This window comes from Salminus brasiliensis, chromosome 19 (genome assembly GCF_030463535.1).
Source record: "Salminus brasiliensis chromosome 19, fSalBra1.hap2, whole genome shotgun sequence".
In the NCBI taxonomy this organism is placed as follows: Eukaryota; Metazoa; Chordata; class Actinopteri; order Characiformes; family Bryconidae; genus Salminus; species Salminus brasiliensis.
The window spans coordinates 14,456,072-14,478,831 of NC_132896.1; the positions used below are offsets into that span (position 1 = coordinate 14,456,072).

The 22,760-nt window shown below is 39.1% G+C and overlaps 1 protein-coding gene across 4 annotated transcripts in view; it reads right to left on the reverse strand.

The window, feature by feature from the left end:
• The window catches only part of sorbs2b (sorbin and SH3 domain containing 2b), a 79,356-nt gene that overhangs the window by 36,037 nt on the left and 20,559 nt on the right, over positions 1–22,760 (reverse strand). For all 4 annotated transcript variants that reach the window (XM_072664045.1, XM_072664044.1, XM_072664043.1 and 1 more), the window contains 3 exons: positions 7,566–7,619; positions 4,050–4,145; positions 229–255 (listed from right to left, as the gene is read on the reverse strand). In XM_072664045.1, coding sequence (XP_072520146.1) covers positions 229–255; positions 4,050–4,145; positions 7,566–7,619 — 177 coding nt within the window. The remainder of the gene's footprint in view (positions 1–228; positions 256–4,049; positions 4,146–7,565; positions 7,620–22,760) is intronic.

The following is a 22,760-nucleotide window of genomic DNA, read 5'->3' on the forward strand; positions in this document are numbered from 1 at the left end:
AAGTGAAAAACAACTGAATTCTGCATTATCAATAGACTTTATTTTTTACACAGATAAACAGATAAATTCTGTTGATAATCTATTAAATGATCATTTGTGTGAATATGTTGTTGCTTTAATGCATACAGTCAGTTGAGAGTTTACTCATCATCTACAAAGAACCACTCAAAATAAAGACATAGTGTCTTACTTTCTATAACAGCATTAAAGTACCTTTAACTAGCTTACCTGAATCTGTTGAAGGTGTGTCGGTGCCTGAGCGGAAATAAAAAAGGAGGTATTGGGCATTAGTCGAGAATTGGAGAAAAGTGTACAAGGCATGCAGACATGGCTGTATCTGGTTTGCGTTCTGGAGCTAGGTTGAAAGCTCCACAGAGGCTGAATGAATGGCTTACGGTCTATGACGCTCATCAGGGTTCATTCATATTGTGTGTGTGCACTGCGTAGTTTATCAGATATCAGTCTTATGATGAAAGCGGATGAAAAGAAGAAGGAGAAATTTTCCACTTTCGTGTCAACCGTTTCAGGTGTGGACACAGGTCAAAGCACAGCTTCCTTTTTGGTGGCTATGAACATACAAGCGCACGTATTTGTCCAGTAAACTCTTTGATAACAGGCAGAAAGTCAAGCCTAAGACGTTACAGTTAGCACAGGTGATAACAAAAGCCTGCTGTGGTTGTTTTATATGACTCATATAAGATTAAAGTAGAGAAGAGTAGAAGAGAATGTATTTTATGATTTTATATGATTGGCATTTTTCTATTTTTAATATGTAAACTAGGGATGTGTATTCTGACTAATTCTGTAAGAGTTCACAAATAGATTTTTGATTAAACAATGGAAAAAACAACAAATACAAAAATAAGGTTAACTGTGTTTTCCTCAAGTATGCTGAGAGCTCTGGTAATAGGAATAAAAAAAAATCCAAAAACACAAATATTTTAATACATTTGATTATTCAAACATATTTTATGACTCGGAAAAGTGAAACTGGATGAGTAACAGAGGCTGCCTCTTCATATCAGCTTCATATGAGCCAACAGAGGCAACTAGAATATTGAATGCAGATGATTCCAATGCTTCTGAATCTAGCTATAATCAGCCAGAGTCATTAACATCTGCGCACCTTTGCTAATATCCTAACATCAGCTAGAGGAGTTAGCCTAGTTAGTGAAAAAGCTGCAGCAGAGCTGGTGAAGCTACCTCTGTCTTCTGAGTCACATGCCCTTCACAATATGTAAGGTGTCCCAGGTACTTTCTGTGTTTTGTTGTAGTGTTGAAAACTGTAAAATAGCATACACTATATAGACAAAAGTATTGGGACACATGTTCATTTTTTGTCACTTTTGAAATCAAAGGTACTAAAAACTGTCTTTACTATCCAGGTAAGACTTTCTACTAGATTTTGGTGCATTGCTGTGAGGATTTGATTGCATTTAGTGATCAGAGTGTTAGTGAGCTCAGGATGATTACCACCCCACCTCATCCCGAACCCCTCAACTCATTCCAAAAGTATTGGATTGAGCACCATCCATCATTCCAGAATAACAAATAAGTTCTACATTGCTTCACAGCTCAATGCTGGGGGGCTTTATACCCCTCTACTCCACGCCTGGCAGCAGGCACGGTGCCAATAAGCTTGTCTGTGAAAATCTGATTATATATTTACATATTTCTCTGTGGGGACTAGACAAGCTGTGTGTGTGCATTGGCACATCTGTGTCAGAAATGGGTGCAACTTTAAAGTCCACAAACATTTGGACATATAGTGTACTTATATGCAAAAGTGTCTCATTTCCACTCTCATAAAGCCCTGTTACTATGACCATATGACAACCTCTCTTTATTCTTTCTTTTTTTTTTTTTGTTACTGTGCTTTTAAGACTAATATAGGTAAATGAGCTCTGTTCTGATTGGCTAAGCTCTATATTGTGCTTCATTACAAAAGCAGTTTGGGCTGCAGAACTCCTTATACTGTCACTTCAGTGTGAATTGGTGGTGCCAAACTGCTGGAGGCTTTTTTAGATTTTCCCATTCAAAAACAGAGAGGCAAATTTATTTCCCATGATATAATAATGCAGTTCAAACATGAATATACCAAGTTGTGTAACAATGTAATTCATGACATAATAACTATAATTAATAACACATTTAAACAAGTACTCAATGTGAACGTATAGCTTCTACGGGTTAAGTACACTACTTTATTGCACCGGTCAAATGAGCAGTGCTCTAACAGGCACCTGAAACGGCTGTGTTTGCTCTGAGGCCGAGCTCGCCGCTCACTCCTGCAGGAGCTCACCCGCCAGCGGAATAATTAAACAATGGAGACTATGTGTGTGTGAGGTCATAGTCCATAAAGCCACTCAAACAAAAAGGGTCACCCCAGAGGAAACAAGGCTGAGAAAAGAGAAGGAGGGGGGTGAGCGACGGAGTGCACAATTGTTGCCATGGAGCGGCACAACTATGGCAACAATCCCAACTCCAGTGAAAAGTCTGTTCCCTTTTAAGTAACGGAGAGGAGCGCTCGCAGCTTCTGAAACCCAAACATGCCACCCTGGGAGCTGCTAAGAGTTAGATGGATAAAAGTAGATGAGAGAGAGAGAGAGAGAGAGAGAGAGAGAGAGAGAGAGAGAGAGAGAGAGAGAGAGATGAAGGAAACCAGTGGGAGACAAGCATAAATGATGTTAATCCAGTAAAGAGGAATTCCTGCCTGCCATGATTGATTAAACACAGCCTGTCTCTCTGTTTGCTCAAAGATGTCCGTTTATATCCAAACGACAATCTCGTTCACATGTTAGGAAGCAGGACCCATCAGTTATTTGTGACAGCTGAAGCCTGGTAACTAAGGCCTTTTACGGGTGACCATATTAAAGTAGACTGTAGCACTTTAGCAGCTCTACAGAGTACTGTGCACACTCCATGTGAGAAAGTTTAGCATTTAACTGTTTAGAAAATACACCTTTTGCCCACTGTCACAGTCATATCAGAATATTATAGCCACCCCTGGTTTGCAATGAACTCTGTACGGGATGTCACAGATGCCACATGATGGGGTTAGCTGCATGTATAAATAAGCGTGCACACCAGTCAGCTGTAGGAGAGTGCAAAACAATTGTCATGGGAAAGGATGCGATTTGACTGATGTCCAAAAGGGCATGATAATAGGGTTCTGGGGCGAAGGTGTACTGAGAATAGACTTCTTGCACACTGACCATCTCCCATCGGCATAACAGTGGTACCCTCTGGGCCACTGATGCTAGAAGGGAATGATGACTCCGGCAAGTGGACACCTTGTGTCACCAAACTCAGTCCATGCCACAGCGACGTCTCACTAATGTCATCCGAGCCAATGGTGGGTATTCTTGCTATTAGGTAGGTGGTCCTAAAATTCTGATATGACTGTGTATATATAACGTTAGGGCACTCGTGGTCAAACTACATGTGTATTTTTTTTATGCTTACAAGTTTGCTTGTACATTTGATTATTTAATTTATTTAGTTTTATATTTAATAATTTATTAAGTTTTAACTCACACAAACACTACCAAGACATAGCATTCGTCTACTCTAGATGGACGAGTGATAAATTCTCCTGATAAGCAGGTGATAATTTAGCTTTTGAAGGCTCTGAACTGGTCTGGGTCCAGCATCCTAAAATAATCACAGTGTTAATGTGAGGATTCTGTGTGACACTGTATGTCATGCCGCAATCTATAAAACTAAACGAGAGCAAGTCATACAGCTGAAAGCAGTAGTAGAACCTTGACAGAATCTCAAGAGCTGGAATTTTCTCAATTTTATAGTCATACAGAGTCAGAAACTACATAAACCAGTCTGACTGACATTACTTACCACCTCAACATGGTACAGGTTACAGGCCATAATTAAGCTAGGGAGCAAGCAGTGTAGATTTGATTTCTGGCCAAGCCATTGCTTTAAGATCAGCTTAGGAGATCAGGAGACTGTTCTTACTGTTAGAGAAGTACAGTGGTTAGTACAGCGGCAGAGCAGTAGGCATGCATGTCTAGGTCATACAGGAGGGATACCTGGGAGCCCATACAGGTTTGGGGAACTCTGCACTCTCTTCATTGGGGTTAGAGTGAGTGAAAGCATGCTGCTCTTGCGAGCTCGTCCTCCACTGTCTGTGAGAAGCATGGCAGCACACACACACATACACAGGCCTCAAACACAGGGTCAGAGCACATGCATAAATTAAATAATTAAATAAATGAAAAAACCTGCGCTCAGGCAAGCGTGTTAATCCAGCATCTGTCCCAATAAACCAAAAGGCAGTGTCACGAAAATCAATCTGCATGCAAAGCACCCGACTGCAGACTGCCTGCATGTTTTAAATATTGCTGAAAGCTTGAAATGTTGCTGAATGAACAGATCAATGTGCCTTTTCGGTGCATTCTTACCATTAAAGATGCCAAAAGAGGTTCTTAAACAGATAAAAGAAATGTAACTGGTTCCCTAAAGAACATTTAATGGCTGTCTCTTTTACCCATTAACCCTTCAGCAGTTAAATCTGCTCCTTAATAACATGTTCTCAAATGCTGTTGTTACATTTACTGGATATGGAAAGAAAATTCTGTTGAAGCTGAAAATTATAAGTAGTAACTATTAAAACATTTATTAAACCCAATTACACCGTTTTTTTTAAAATGTGATTAATCGCGATTGACTATACGAAATTCTGCTATTAATTAATCGCGATTAATCACATTTTTAAAAATCTGTGTAAATGGATTTTAGGTCTATCTATCTATCTATCTATCTGCACTAAACATCTGTTTAGGGTTTAGGATTTAGGGTGCTCACTTTACTTTCAATGTTCCACTACTTTGCCACATCCATAAAATTCTCGGCACAGGTCGCAGCACTATGCCTCTCCACTGTTTTTTATGACTGTTAAAGCATGTGAATGAAGTCGCCTCTGTTCATCTATATAATGACCTGTAAATCCGAAATAGCTGTCGTTACCTAGTGATGTCCAATAATCACCCGTAAGAGCAAGTGAGCAAGAGCTAGTTTTGCCCTCTCCGTTTCATATAGCTTGTGAATCCTGTTGACGATAGGTATTTCAGGCGGGATTTCATAGCTAAACTCAGCCTGACAATAACTGCAGCCTTTGTTTTGTCCAGTGAGCCGTCTGACAAACGATTAAAATGTAACCTTAACAGACCTTTCTCCATCACTCACTTACTCCTCCTACTTTTAATGAGATGTCGCACATGGTCATGTCTCAACATGAGCTACGGATGACTCGCGGGGCTGAATTTGTGTTAACAGCTTTTTTTATGTTAAATTGAGGTTGGCACACAACTCAATCCTGGTACATCATAAATGGCACTTACACACATAAACATAGACTGTATGAACCAAAGTATTGGGACACCTGCTCATTCAATGTTTTCTTCTCAAATCAAATGCCTCTACTGCCCAGATATAGCTTTATACAAGATTTTGGAGCACTGCTGTGAGAATTTGATTGCATTCAACAACAAGCAGTTCAGAAGTATTAGATTGTGCATCATCATTCCAGTGAACACAGCTCCAATACTACACAACTCGATGCTAGGGAGCTTTATACCTCTCTAGCCCATGCTTGGCATTAGAAATGTTGCCAATAGGTTCGTGTTTATCTGATCTAGAGAGTCATATTCTATTATTGGTAATGCTTTTCTACACAGACTAGACAAACTGTGTGTGTGCATTTGCAGCTTAGAGTAGCTGAAGACATTCGTAAGAAAGGGGTGTCCACAAACATTTAGACACAGTGTAGTTACCTAGGTTTTTTACCACTAAGGTGAAATCTTCAGCTCTCTTGATGTTCACAGAATGAACAAACACTTACACCCTCACAGAGAGAGCAGGACATCGAGCTGACAAGTGTGTGTGGGACAGTGTTTTGCAGATAGGCAGGGTGGGGTGTTGACATCGCCAGACAGCGTCTGATGGGTTCCCTCCTGACTCACAGGCCCTGCTCTGTCTCTCAGGAAGGGCTGGGTGCTGAGATGCTGGAGGCTTTGGCAGTGTCAGCCATTGAAAAAGCAGTAGTGTTGTTGTTTTGTTTTTTTTAAGCTAGCTCAGTGGCAGGAACTCCCACCGCATGGCACTTCCCACAAAACCAGAGATGAATGCACAATCACACGCTGTGAGCTACAAAAACAAATCCCAAAAGAAAGTGCGAGATAACTGAAGGAGGGGAGCACGGGTCACTGCGGGAACGAGGCACTTTCTCTCAGTTGTACCGAACAATCGAGAGGAGTGGAATCTGATTGGCCATCATCAAGTATCCAAGTATTTGTGATAAACAGGGGTGAACATGTCAGGGTTACTCAGTTCATAGGAGAAAAAAAAAGACTAGCATACATTAACGTCAACAGATCTGATTGCAAGCTAATTTGAACCATTTGATAGCCAAAAAGTTGCCGGACGAAAGAAAAGCTAACTAGAAATTCAGATGTCATCCAAAAAAGACCATTCGTCGACACTGTCAGTTTGAGTGGCAAGAGATATACAAATAAACAAACAACCAAAAAACGCCTATCTGGAGCTATTTCAGGTTTCTACAGGGAACATTAGACAAGCAATTTGTAATCAGTGCACATGCTGAGTATCAAGAGAGGGTACAATGCTCAAGGACTTTGCCCCCTACAGGTTTGATATCACCTGAACACACAGCATCATGCTCAATACATGCAGAACACAGCAAAACGTCAGAAACGGAAAGTTCCTGCTTGCAAAACAATGCTATGTGAAGCTGTACGTTTTAGCAATAACTAAAAAATGTGGTGACTATATGAGCAGCCATTTTCTATCGTTGAGGACAATAAGCCTCATTTGCCATCTTCCTATAAACGTTCTCAAATGTATTCTTGAGAAAAGACCAAAACTAAAAGTCAAGATGTGTTTTAAAACTGCAGAACTGTCCACAGCCCTGCTCCCATAATAACGGATCCCATGGTCCTTGAATATTGAACAAATCTAAGTGGGATTTAAGAAAAAAAATCTTCTTAAGAACAGTCGGTGAATAAGGCTCATTGGATTTAGGAGCACATTCTGTAGCCTACATGTAATCATCATTTTAGGAAGCATAGGCAAACATGTAAGGGTTTTGGCTAAAGCTCTTAACCATAATGACTTACATCTACATCATGTTCCATATTTAGGAGAATGTAGTATTAGGAGTTTTGCCCAGGGACAATTACGAGGTGTGCTTGCCCGGCTGGGGAATGCAACCCTAGTCTTTTACAGGGGAGGCGGTGTTGTCACCCGCTAGACGGCACCAACTGCACCAAATGCTTTTATTTATGGTCCTAGTTTTGTGTTATTGGAAGCAAATTTGATAAAAAAAATGGTGGTATTTAGAAAGCAAATAGTAAAATGTAAAGTAAAAACCCTAAAAGATTGATACTCAGTTTGAGACTTGATGAGGACTGGGAAAACAAGGCTGAGGATAACACAGCTTTCAATTATCCTGACTTTATTAATGCAGTAATTAAAATGGATCCCTGTAACAGTGAAGAATCTTATTTGGAAAGACAACCTCTACATACCTGTATTCATGTTGAAGAGCTCTCCTTCTAGTGCAGTCTTGAAATCACAAAGTCCTGCAAAAACCACAGAATTGAGCCAATTAGCAAGCACGCTAGTGTAAACCAGCTAAGTAAATAAATCTGCCACGAGCCATATAGTTTCCCATGGCGACAGAAGGACTGATAGTATGATATTGATCTGAAAGGGCTCCATTGGTGTCTTAGTCCTAGGACTGTGGAGTGTGGGACACCAAGTCTTCAGCCCATGTGACTGTTCAACCCCCTGGGGAACGAGCTCCCGTGTGAAAGGTGATACAAGCCCAGCATTTCTGCTCTGAAACATGCGGCTGAGTTTCAAAATACACACACACACACACACACACACACACACACACATGGGGCCCGGAACTCACCCATTACCTCTTTTGGTGCCTTACAGCTTGAACAAATGCTTGAACACGTCAGAAATAATGCACCACACTTATAAAAACACACTTGTTTTCAAGCCCAGACATCTTCAGCTCCGGTTCAGTCTGACCTAGATTGATCACTTTTCTGTGACAGATTAACAGCTCTTATGACCCTATTCCTAAAATACCTGGTTTATTTTGGTGCGGGCCGAATATTTCTAGGATGCTCTATGAGGGGAAGTCATTTCATTACGTTATTACATTACCTAACCTTGTAGCCATATGCAGCTCCTGACGCAGGGGTCAGATGGTAGTGTGTAAGCAGAGCAGACCAGATAGGAGAGACCATTGAGTCTGCATTCTGCTGGACACATGCCTGACGCGTAGTGTCACTGCAGACACGTGCACTGTTTGACAAGAATGAAGAACAGCCGGTTTAACAAACGGTATGGCATCCTTTACCTGAGGGGTCGGCTTCAAAATGGCAAACAGCAGAATGAGCATGACCCATTGACCTATCTCAGCTCAAGCTTTACGTTTTAATAGTGTGCAGGGCTAGATAGAACAGGACAAAATAAGGGGAATAACAATGAATATATATATATACACACACATATTTATTTTTATTTCTAGGACTGTCACTATCATTTACATTAGTAGTAATATGCTGATTTTAATGAAAAAGAATAAAGGTGCACTATCCTGTCTGAAGGTTCCAAGGGTGGTAATTAGGGTATTTCAAGTGATTACTATAGTGTTGCTGCAGAGTTGTTTAGCAGTTGCTATGGTGTTGCAAGGTGGTGACTGTGGTATCCTCCCAGCTGGTTGCTGTTTAATTGTTGCTAGGTGATCGCTATGGTATTAAAAGTGGTTGCTATGGTGTTGCACAGTGGCTTTGCAATACACAAAGATACTAAAAATCTGTAGTAGAAGATGAAGGCCTTCAAAAAGCATTTTACTGAAGAGATCATATCATGGAAAACCAAATTTCTTTAGATGTTGGCATCCTTCAACATCGATTATTTGGTGCGACAGTGTGATCTGGGTTGTTTCTGCACCTCTCTTATGTCACAATGATACAACCACACTAGTAAACACCCAACCAACAACATGGGATACCACAGCAACCCCTTCTCAACATGCTAGCAACCCCCTTTGACACTATTGCAACTGCCTGGGATACCGTAGCCAATGTCTAGAACCACCTAGTAACGTCGTAGGAACCACTAACCAACTCCATAGCAAAGCAGTCACCCAGCAACCTATAGCAACCTAGCAAAAACAGCCTAGTGACCACTTAGCGACAGCCTAGCAACTGCCTGGAAATGGGAACCACTTAAACTGTGCAACCATTCTGTTTCCATAAAAAAAAAAAAACACTTTTGTGTATGGATAACTTTACAGTATGGATAACCTTATGATAATATAAGGCAGCCACTCAGAGATCATTATCATCAGCCTGAAATGCTCTATAACATGCATCACACCTCTTACTCTTTCTGTAAGATCATTAGGAGAATTGAAATATGCATAATTAGTATCATACAAATAAATAAACAAACATAGTTGTCAACACATGCAGTTCACTTGTATAAAATACACTTTTTTAAGGTGTTCAGACTTAATTTAAATTAATATAAATAATATTTTCCCCATAAACTTTAAACAGTTAGCATGATTCATTTTCTTCATGTTCAGATGAGTCGTTTATGGTTGTTCTATGTCATTAAGCTAGACTTTCTAGGTTAAAAGTGTGACCAGACTGTGTGGTGGGGTTAAGGGCATATTTATAGTGGTCTGATTTATGTGAAATCATTCTGTCACATGCTCGCTGTACACGGACAAACTGTTATCGCATCATGTGAGAACATGAGCCAAGACATCAGAGCATCTGTCAGCTCATCTCAGAACACAGCCTGACTCTGCTCTCTTTATGTCCGTTTCTCTTTGACTGCTTATATGTGTATTTACCCGTGTGTGTGTGTGTGAGAGAGAGAGAGAGAGAGAGAGAGAGAGAGAGAGAGAGAGAGAGAGAGAGAGAGAGCAGAAAACTGTGAAAATTATATATACTATATATAATAAATAATAAATAATAATCCTCAAAAAATTACTGAAATCAACACTGTAAAATAAATGTCAATTTCTGTATGAAGTAATTATGGTACCCTGCAGTAAAGAACACCACTGAATAGACTGCTGTTATTGTTAAGGATTTTAATGGTGGAAATGTGCTAAACAGGTATCAGTGAATATACTCTGGAGGCAGGTTCACATATGTAATCACATAATTATATATAAATATATATATGTTATATATTTGTTATGTACATGTTGAGCAATCGAGGCAGCCATTATTTATATTTACAACTTTAATAAAATATCAAGCCAAATCAGTTTCCCTCCTGCTGTGTCCCATTAAAAAGGGGCCCCTCAGTGTCAACCCCCAAAATAAATCTTCAACCAGTGTGGCCCATAAATCCAGGTCAAAAACACAGGGGACGAATTTGCCTGTGACACCGGCGGAGTTGGGTAAATCACAAGTTGTAATGGCCTGTCAGCATTAAATGAAGAAGAGATTATGGTGTTGGATTTCAAGAGAGCAGACTAGTGGCGACAGAACAGCTGGAGGGGACGGGAGCTGGACACCCGCCTGAGAACACACATGCATGAGCAGAGCTGAACCACTTGCTTGTAACTTCTTTTAACCGCCAAATATCTTGAGAGAAACCATGTGCAGCAAAGCTGGTGGCCATATCCACTTTTATGGAACAGTATGAAATATATTACTAAAAATTAATTACATAAAAAAAAGAAAAATAAAGAAAAAAGAAAACAGGATTGCATAACCCTTTAAGCTTTGAGGGGTTAGGCCTTACAGCCATAAGGCACTGTAAAAGCGCATACACCTGCTATAATATTTTTTCCTGTTGATAGTAGTTTGTGTTTAGTTTGATTAATAAGGCAGCATAAATCAGACTAAAAAAGAGACAGAGGACATGTCCACATAGTCCCCCACCCAATACCCTCCACCCCAATTCCTCTTGGCAGGGGAAGAAGCATGGAAGCCATGCCTCGCACCTCCTTGACAACCGCCTAAGTGTTGATGCTGGGACTGAATACCTCGAGATGGCACCCAGGCAAATCACAGTATCCGCAACAACACAACAAGGCACAGCGACTTTACACACACACACACACACATACACACACTGAGGATTAACCCTATGTGTAAACATTAGTTAACAATGCCGTCATCAGCGTGTGACAAGCAACTTGTGTACAAAATGTATGTCCTCATACTTGAGGACATTTGTCTATTGCCTATTTAATACATAATTAGTTTTTGTAAAGGTTGGAAACAGGTTATGAAAAACTGAATGCAATAGACAGACCTGGCAAAAGAGGTTTTCAAAAAACCAAAAAGCATAGCTGAAGGGGACGGGAGCTGGACACCTGCCTGAGAACACACACGCATGACCAGAGCTGAACCACTTGGTCGTAGCTTCTTTTAACTGCCAAATATCTTGGGAGAAACCATGTGGAGGACAGTTGGTGACCATATCCGCTGTTATGGAACAGTATGGAATAGATTTCCAATAAAAAAGAAAGGTTACCTAAACACTAGTAAACATCCAACCAACCACATGGGATACCGCAGCAATCACCTTAGACATCAAAGCATCCACCTGAGATACCACAGCAACTGCCTAGAACTGCTTAGCAACACCCTAGCCGACCACTAACAAACTCTATCGCAGACAGCAAGCAACCCCTGGTATACCAAAGCAACCACCTAGCAAAGATAGCCTATTAGACCCTAGCGACCACCTAGCAACAGCCTAGGTTTTAACACTTATGTCGTAAGGAGAGGTTACAGAATGGCAAACAGAGAGTAAAGGTTCTAAAAAAAAGTTTTTGGGGCAATGACAGCCTAGCATTTCACTTCGAAACTGATGCCAGTAAACTTAAAGAACTTAAAGACGTCCAAATTACAGACCTCTAAGAATTTAGGTTAAATTCGATTTGCTCACAGACCCTAGGGAAGACCTTAAAGAGACTGAACAGAGAATCCAAACTGATAATCTAGCTGATTTGCTGATGATTAACCACAACAGCGTTGTAGCTCCAGATGCTTCCAACAGGTCAAAATATTATTAGCACTTAATTACCACTCCTTAAGCTTATTAATGGTCATCAGGACTTGATGCACAACACCAATCTAGACCTTCAAAAACTGCTCAGAAACAAGCCACACTCTCTGAGAATGTGAATATGGAGCCATACTTCCAGCCAGGCAGCCACTCAACACCCCTAGCCAACACTGTGTTTGTATATGAAAATACATGAGTGCACAGCACACTGCACTTCCTTACTATGTTACAGCTAATATGATGATTATTTTACTTATTATTTCTGTCATAAAGCTAACACACCAGTCTTTGAGGGACATAACTACATTCAGATTGCAAGAAATGACAGATTTACAAACAGCAAGCGATATGAATAATGAGTCAACAGTGAGCCTTCACAGCTATAACCGAGATTATTCAGCATTATACATCTCACAGTCTCACACATATTTTGCACGGGTTCATAAGCAAGCCATAGCCATTCATATGCAGATGCTCAGTCCTACCTGTTAGTGCTGTTACAGGTTAATGAATTCCTTGGTCTGGTTGACCTGAAGAGATTTGCTTATCAAGCGTATAGGCATGTGACAGTAAAATGCAGTATGCAAAACGTCCCTCTCACTCAATACCAAGGCAGAGAGCTTAACCTCCTTGCCATGTTGCTCAGTGCAAGCCAAAATAGGAAGAATCTCCTGCTTTTCATCTGGGATTTCCAGCCGAGCTATTTTTATAAGCATTTTTGGGAGGACACAACAAGGCCTGTGTAGTCCTAAAAAGGCAGCTTCTGGATCACAATTACATTAAGGGCAGAGCTGTGAACATTAGTTGTTGTGCTACTGCTTATTGGATGGAATGAAGATATGGACCCAAGGGCATTTCTGGAGCTGTATGGTGTGAGGCTCAGGACTACTACTGCATTCCTATATGGAGCTTCGAAAACATTTACAGGGATCAAATATACATGACTGTATATCTACTAAGACAGCTGCATGCCAGATAATGACTAACTGTTGTCAGAAGCTTAATTGTGGGAAATACGCTGCAGAAGCAAATTTAATTATCATAAACCCATTTTACGTTGTGGGGAAAAGGTGACTATTTCTGTTTTCAATCTTTTCACTTTTTTCCTTTAACACACTCTCAGAGCTGTGTTAAAACCAATTATACAATTAACTAATTAACTACACAGCATCTGTTCAGGACAGCACAGATTGCACTATGTCTTACTTTTAAAATGTTGAAATATAAAAAATAAAAAAATAAAAAGTATTGGGACACCTGCTCATTTGTTGTTTGCTTTGCAGTAAGTGGAGTTTGTTACTGTGATGTAGCAACAAGCTATCGCCAGTGCTTAAAGAGCACTGATTAACTGCAGGTTTCATTACAAAGAGTGTAATTAGTCTTATTTAGTTGAATGGAGTGAAACATCTTTGGTATTACGGTAGTCAGTATGGGAGAATATTTAGATAGCAGTTAGTGGTGCACTTTCTGTACATGGCAAAATATTGCAATAAATATCATATATTGTCAAAAATGTCTTTCAATATCGTGATATAAACAGTTTTCCATATCGCCCAACCCTAAATAGGAGCCTCGAGGCTGTGCGCTACTGCCTTCAGCCTGTGTCTGTTTTATCACAGCCGTGCTGTTATTTCATGATAACACATTCCCTCTCATGTTCTATTGCTTTATTTTATCTATGTGGGTAAATGCACTCTCCTACTCTAAAATTAGGGCTGGCTAGAAATTAAACTATTGCTTGTTTTACCAGCAGGAGTACTGGTATTAGACTGTATTAAGAGACAGTAAAACAATGGCCATTTTTAGACTACCAAACAACATAAATCAGTCCAGTATGTCCCATTGTACAACCTATTTACTAAAAACAAAGTAATTTTACTTAAGTATTATTAGCAGCACATCTTATTTAAACGGTGGAGCTGTATTATCTACATAAATACAACCATCACATCAGATCGGCTCTGTATTGCCTGATACACAGCATTCTGGTGTTTGGATCAGATAGGGGAGCAAAAACTGGATCGGAATAATGGGCTACTGATGCTTTTGTCACATTCACTGTGATAAGCCAAAAAGCAGGATCTACCAAAAGCAAAAAAACCTCATAAATAGGAATATATCACTGTTAATTGATATGCTCATTCAGAAACTATTACAGTACATCCAACAATAAAGGCAGCATTGCTTCTTTTGTATAGAAATATCAAACACAGTGGCTCACAGTAATAACACTGTAATCTCCAAATCCACAGCCTGATTCTTTTGTACTTTTACTATGTATGACCAGTGGTCAAGCAAAACTACTGCAGGGGTAGATTTTAATGAGTTAAAAGGAGTAAAATTCAAGTCTCTGATTGTATAGCTAGTGATATGCTAGGTAAGATAGGGTTAAGCCTAAAAGGAAGTGCTGTTCTGTGTTTACTCAACAACTCAACAACAACAACAGCCTGTAAGTTCATCAATGTGCTATTTTAACGCAAGCACTCAAGATCATCAATACGCTATTGGGATGTGGGACACAAGCTAAAGGTCCAAATATGGCGTTAGCCATTTCTGGTTGGGGACTGGCAGTCTGCACACTCCCCCGCTGGGGTTAAGTGACTGTGCAAAGTGCAAGCCTCCTGACCCAGCTGCCAGAGATGAGGATTGAATTAAAACCCTCCACTCGTGACCCAGCAGATTTGGAGAAAATAATGCAGTCACTGGTGCCCACTGGGTAGGGTGAGAAAGTGAGAGTTAGACCCCAGTTGGGCGTTGATAAGAGGAGAGCGTGCAGACACCTGCCGAGCCAGAGAGGCCCGAGCTGCTGTCCAGCTGGTAGAGTGGGCAGGTGCCAGTGAAGAGCCGTGCGCGACAAGCCAATGCTGCAGAGAGCCGGTCTCAGAGACAGCCACTTAACATTCAAACAAGCTGAGTTCAAGTCACAGAGCCTCCCTCAGCACAGCCCTGGGCCGTACACAAAGAGAGTTCAGAGTTTAAGAGCTTCCAAGAAGATTCAGGCTTGGCTCTGATAGTATTATTTATTTCGGTATGGAATTCAAAGCATGGCAAGAGACAGAGATAAGTCTGGGCCATGGCGAAAGCTGATTGCAGCGCTCACAGATAAGATTTCTTTTAGAGGGACTTTATAAATAGGCTCAGGGGAATTCAATGGAAGCCACTGAGTAACCTGTAAAATCTTATTTATCTGGCCTCCACGTAACTGCAGGATCTCTGTCCTAATACAGTTTGCTGTTTTTGTGTCCTTTCAACCCAAGCAGGGAATGTGCTGTGCACCAAATTATATTAGTAACCAAATGATATTACTTTTCTATTATATTAGAAGACAAACAATAAAACCGGACATTGTAAAAAACTACGCGCTTTAAAGAAGTCAATGATTCTAACAGAGTTTTCTTGAAAAGAATCTAGAAAGTAAATAAATAAGTAAATAAATAAGGGTATATAGGGCAAACAGGGTATGTGTGCATAACAGTGCACATATATTTTCACACTAAACAGCAAAAGATGGCTCTGTTTGGCAGGGTTAGAGAGTAGTCAGACCAGTAAGTGAATTCAATACATAAATCATACAGTCATGTGAAAAGAAAATGGATTTGTTGAAGTTGTTGACTTGACACCATAAGTCCTGTGGTGTGGTGCACCTGATTAAAACTTTAGGCATTTTAAGTAGTAATAAATGTGTGTGTGTGTATGTGTGTGTATGTGATGGGGGGGTGGATTCTAATTCTTCCTTACAAAAAAAACATTATATCACTATATTATATCACAATATATTTCAAACAAATGTTTACAAGGGGTGTACTGTTTTTTTTACATGACTGTAAATTACCAACTAGTCATTGCCATGGATTTTTTAAGTAACCAAGTTTAGGTGTGTAACAGTTACAGCCTATTATCTGACTGAATCTTGATGTTAAAAGGGCACTAAAAGGGCATTGTAAACAAGTCAACCTGAAATCTAGTGATGATGCAGCAGTCTCAAAAGCAAGGTGTTCTGGTAAACCTCTATGGAAAACTAAAAAATCCCTAATTTTGAAGGTGGGAAACACTCATTGCATTGCCTCGGTTCTTTGGTAGGTTGATGAATACAGGACCTGAAGACAATCCTATTTACCATTTGTGATGGACACAGATTGGAATTTTATCCCATCCTTGCAGTGAACACATACATACACACCAGTGAAACACACACAGTGAGCACACGTGCCCGGATTGGTGGGCAGCCATTGCTGTAGCGCCCAGGGAGCAGAGAAGGTGAAGGGCCTTGCTCAAGGGTCCAACAGTGGCAGCTTGTCAAGCCCGGGTATCGAACCCACAATTCTGTCAATGGCACAGATCTCTATCCACTGAGCTAACCTTACAGCACCTCACTGAATCAGTCTTTGATAAGGAACAGCTAGCTCAAAATCGATGTAGACTGGTTGTACACTGCAGGCTTTCCTGATGGCTTACATGACATATGAACTTTAGTAGTATAACAATGGTGGTATAAAATTTTGACTGCTTAAGGCTTCAATGCTAGTATGCCTCTTTAAGGTTGGTTTAAAACTGAAAAATAAGAGCAGCAAAGGAACATTTCTAGGGAAATTAGCCAACAGTTTCAACATTTTATCTGTCAGTTAGGGAGAGAACGCTGCCAGATAAGAACACAGCCCACAGACATTCCATATAAAAAAAGAGCCTCCAAAGCCATTAAAATGCATTTAGGTTTTCAGGTTTCACTGTTGCAATACTTCTCAAACCTTAACCAACAGTTCTAGGCTTGCACGCAGTTATCAAAATTTCAACACTGCCCTGTAGATATCTAAAACTCTGAAACAGGGAAGAAATTCAAAGCAGGGCACATGTTAAGCTTTCAGACTGGATTTCAAGCTACATTTTCACATAGGATTATTTAACATTGCAATGCCCAGGCCAAAAAAGCTGCTATTTTTGCCAGTTCTTCTTTGATGATGTGATTTTGTGAATGTTGTGGTCACATTTATTAGAATATATAAAGAATGTGATCTTACAGTTGGGAATAAGGTTTAATGGATCGGGAATTTCATTCTGTAAGGTGGGCTGGCCAGCATCATACTGAAGTGATGTGGGGTAAGATAACAAGGCCAATTGTGCTCTCTCAGGCTCTGGCTGCTGATGGCAGGCATCATGACTTGGAATTTCAACCAGCAATCCTCGGGTCACAGTGTAAGCACCTTAATCCACTGGATCACTCGGAGCCCCAAGTGAGCTAAAGTTGAACCCTGGTGATGCCACAGCCATCCGTGGCCAGAAATCCAAAACAACGTAAGTGGCTTCTCTTTTTCTGGGTGGATAGGATGGCTCTTTTCCCTATCATTCAGCATGACCATCTGTTAGCTGGCATAACATAAAAGAAAAGCTGGGTTAGCCTAGCCACATTTCATTATCTGCATTTTCCTCCACATCATTTCCACCTCACCAAGAACATCTGAATTGGTTTAGTCTGAAGCAAGTCACATGCCTTTATACTAACAGAACGCGGCATTACAACTGCTATAATAATTAAAGCCACAAATCCTACAACACTTTAAAATTCACTGAAAATTAGTGATCTATCCCTACTGAATTGGTTCTACTTTACCCCCATAAGCAAAGCTCACATGGCTTGTGCAGATGAAATGAACTTTCACACTAAAAGGTTGCCAGTGCATTAAATGCAGAGACTAGCAGAATAAATAAATAAACGGCCACTTAGCAGTGAGCATTACAGCACTTTCTCTTTTACGCAGTCTGGCAAATAACTAAATGCACTGACATTTGCAGCATCCAGTTGGCCTAGAAATCCCCTGGGAGAGGAACAGTCAACTGTAAATGAGGTCTTTAACCTTTAGAAGAAAGCTCCCAAAACAATGGTCAGCGAACACATTGACAAATACCCTGAGTCCTAAGAAAAGACCACCTACATATATTATTCAGCAGCAAGTACATTCATAAACAAGCAGATTCAGTAGCCTGGATTATCAGCGGTAGTCCTGAGCATAAGTGTTATCTGATATCAGGACATGAATATAAGAGCTTTAACTACATCACAATATAATAATAATAATAATAATAATAATAATAAATACAGGCCATAAATATTTGGACATCAAAAAAGTAATAGTTATTAAATTAATTCATGAATGTACTTTAAATTAAGATTAAGATTAAGATTTTCTCATTTAGATCAGGTAATGGTGTAGGAACTACAAACATTTTCATATATTGCCCCATTCCCAGCCCTATTGGCAAATTACTTAAAATGCCTTAAAAACGTATACAGATGATTTCAAGTGCACCATTTGTATTTGGAACCAGATGCTGTTACCTTTTCAAATTCAAACTAAAGAGCTGCCACTGAAGCAAGCCATCATTAGGCTAAGAAATCAAAACAAACCCATCAATGAGGGAGAGAGGGAGAGAAAGAGAGAGAGAGAGAGACCAAAGACATTAGTTTCAGCCATAACAACTATTTGGTTGTTCAGAAACATTAAAAGGCCTAGAAGGAAGGAAAGACCATGGAAAACAACTGTGATGGATGACAGATGAATGATTTCCCTGGTGAAGGAAAACCCCTTCCCAGCTGGCCAGAACAAGAACACTCTTCAGGATGTTGTAGGTGTTTCTGTGTCAAAGTCAACAACCAAAAGAAGACTTCTCAAGAGTAAAGAGTAAAGGGCATTTACGACAGGATGAGCATGACCAGTTACCGAAGATACTGATTTAAATTTAGAAATGGAAAATTCAGATGCAGAAAGTCTTTTTTTTCTTTTCTGGACCTGAATTTTCCTTCTCTGCATTAAAATCAGTGTAATGCTCTGTCCCATTTCTCATACTTGCACTCTTGCACCCCTCGTTTGCACATGCTCCCTAGGTGTGCAAGGCTGTAGGGTGTCCCATTTCACAAAATTTCCCCCATAAGGGTGCTCCAAATTAGGTCACACTTTTATAAAGGCAATTACCCACATTCCACTGTGATCCGGTGATCCTCCTCACATAAACCATTTAAAAATGGAGTGAGAGTGGACTCTATTATCATTCTCTTTATCAAGAATGATATGGCTTTGGATGTTATGCATCTGGCAGTTAAGAGAAACTAAAGAGAGAACTTTTACTTGCTATAGTGATACAATGTTTTATTATTTAGTACCACTGCAGGCACTACACAACACCTTCCCTACAATATGCAATGTTTGAAAGATAAAATAATGATAATTATAATTATTGACCGTATACATATATATTTTTTAAATATTTGTATTATATACATAATTTACTATATTTATTTATTATTATATACTTAATTGACATAATGTATTTGTTATTATATACTTTTTTATATTTATTGATCATATTCAATTATATTTATTGACTGTGTTCATAATTTATGTCTTGCTAATAAGATTTCAGCACAAAACTGCTTAAAAATTATTAACAGACTTTGATTCCTTGATAACTTTGGATGAGTGAAATGCTTGTAATGCTAATGCATGTCATGTCTACCATTTTCTATCATTTCTACACTATAATTTCTACTACTGGCAGGATCACCATATTGCTGCATCTGTAATTTCACAACTATGGTGTTAAACAAAAGCCCCACATCTTTTTCTTGTTTTATTGCAGATCTATGTATTCATTTATTTATTAAATGGATTTAAAAAAATGTATATAACATAATTTAACATGTTGTAAAATGTTTATTTATTAAGATTTGCCCAGGATGCATCTGTCATGAATAAACTCTGACAGTGGAGTTTAACTTTGAGTCACTGGTGGGTCCAGCTTCAGGAAACAGACATCAGGCACTCCTTTATTGTACAAAGTTAAAAATACCCCAGGCATGGAAGCCCTCCCCTTGTCACAAAAACAGTAGCTAAGCAAGAGCCTGCCAGACTGCCTCCTGTAAGAGATCTTTATGCTAGCTGTGACCTCCCCTCCCATGAATTAAAGTGGCTTGACTTCTTTAATGGCACAAGAACGAATGGAACGCCACTCCTGGGCTTCCTGAACTAAAGCTATGTGAAGGTTCATAAGGTTGTCGGCAGACATCCAAACAGAATGCATTAGATTGAGAAGAGCATTCTGTGGCATTTTTTAATATATCTAATATCTTAAAAAATAATCAGCAATTATTTACATCCACCTGACAGCAATATATCTTTCTACGTGCTATTATCACTCGTCCTGCCTCGCTATATTCTCTGGACATCATCATGAAATCTAAAATTCAATAAAGCACTTGTAGGCTTTCTAATGTTGTTTGAAGCACCCTTCCTTGTTTAATGCTAATCTCAGCTCAGGCTGGAGGGAAAATATTAATAAAGTCATCCTGAAGGGAAATGCAGTTTTCTTAGCCAAATATTCACGTTTCACTTGGCAACAGAGTATGGAACACACTCTTTTAAAAGGGGGGTGGTTCTTCAATGGTTCTTTGGTAGAAGCAATGTAAGCTATAAAGAACTAATCTGCATCATATTATATAGATTCCCCTCCAGCCACCCAAACAGCTCTACACAGCCCTGATATCTGGTGCCAAGACATTAGCAGCAGATCCTTTAAGTCCTGCAATTTGCAAAAAGGGGCCTCCATGGATCGCTTAAATGAGCCTTGGACACACATGACCCTGCTACCGGTTCACTAGTTGTCCTTGCTTGGACCACTTCTGGTAGACACTGACCACTGCATACCAGGGACACTCCTCAAGACTTGACTGTTTTGAAGATGATCTGACCCAGTCGTCTAGAAGTCACATTAGCCATCGTCTAGCCATCTAGATCCTTATCATTTTTCCAACACGTCAACTTTAAGCACTAACTGTTCACTTGCTGCCAAATATGTATATCTAACTGTGACATGTGCCACTGTAACTAGATAATGAATGTTATTAATCCTAAATGTCTCGAAATATAGACTTAAATTTGTAGACAAATGTCAGTAGCTGTAAAGTTTGTAAACAAATAGAAGTAGCTGTTAATTTTGTAAACACATGGAAGAAGCTGTAAAGTTTGTAAACAAATAGAAGTAGCTGTTAATTTTATAAACACATGGAAGATGTGTTTACAAATAAATAGACATAGCTATTAATTTTGTAAACACATGGAAGAAGCTGTAAAGTTTATAAACAAATAGAAGTAGCTGTTAATTTTGTAAACACATTAAATAAGCTGTAAAATTTATAAACAAATAGAAGCAGCTGTTAATTTCATAAACACATGAAAGTAGCTGTAAAGTTTATAAACAAATAGAAGTAGCTGTTAATTTCGTAAACACATTAAATAAGCTGTAAAGTTTATAAACAAATAGAAGCAGCTGTTAATTTCATAAACACATGAAAGTAGCTGTAAAGTTTATAAACAAATTGAAGTAGCTGTTAATTTTGTAAACACATTAAATAAGCTGTAAAGTTTATAAACAAATAGAAGCAGCTGTTAATTTCATAAACACATGAAAGTAGCTGTAAAGTTTATAAACAAATAGAAGCGGCTGTTCATTTCGTAAACACATGAAAGTAGCTGTAAAGTTTATAAACAAATAGAAGCGGCTGTTCATTTCGTAAACACATGAAAGTAGCTGTTAAGTTTTGAAACAAATAGAAGTAGCTGTTAATTTTGTAAACACATGGAAGAAGCTGTAAAGTTTATATGCAAATAGAAGTGGCTGTTAATTTTGTAAACACATAAAAGTAGCTGCAAAGTTTGTAAACAAATAGAATACATTTTGCAAACAAACGGAATAAGCTGTTAATTCTGTAAACAAATATAAGTAGCACTTAGAAGCAAGGCTCTCAGTATAACACTGCACTTAGAGTATAAATAGAACAGAAAACAAGTTCAAATAGAAACAGCCCCTCAAATAGAATAAATGCTGCTACTGAAGCTCTAACATACCATTACAGCATGTTAATGTTGACGTTGTGGTGAAAGAAGGTATACACTCACAGGTTCTTACTCTTACAATCCAGGACATGGGCTGCATACGATTTCTTTTTTACAGGCCAAAGATTGGGCCAAAGATAGTGGATATAATCTAAAGACATTTTGGATAACATAAGCTGGAGCAGAAATATTACATTGTATCCACTGGGTAAAAATATGTATTTCTGTGACTGTAACGATAGTGTATGTTCTTTAAAAAAGGATTCTTTCTCTTCTGTCAACAGTGCTCTATAAAACCAAGACAATCCAAAGAACCACTTAAATGCTTGAATGGTTCTTTGCCTGGCTGAAGGATTTTTTAGATTGGTGAAGACTTCCTGCTGATGTTCTATATAGAACCTTTTAATAATAGTAGGCCTCCACTGATATTACAAGTCAAAGAACACCAGTTCAGTACTATGTACAACACATTTTTGCACAGAGTGTAGTAAACAAGTAAACAAGTGAACCATCACAAATGCAGTGGTGGACAGCATGTGAATATTCACAGACCCGAAAATGGAAAAATAATTGGGCATAAATGATCATAAAATACTACAAATCATTCATTTTAAACCAACATAAATAGGCCTTATTTATTATAACATCTAATTTTAATGCACAAGTCAAATGGCAAGCTTGTAGTTTATACCTGCCTTCTATATTCATTAGCTGGTGAACTTTTACCCCCATTTGTTTACCCATAAGCTCCCCTGTTTGCCTGCATCCCAACTT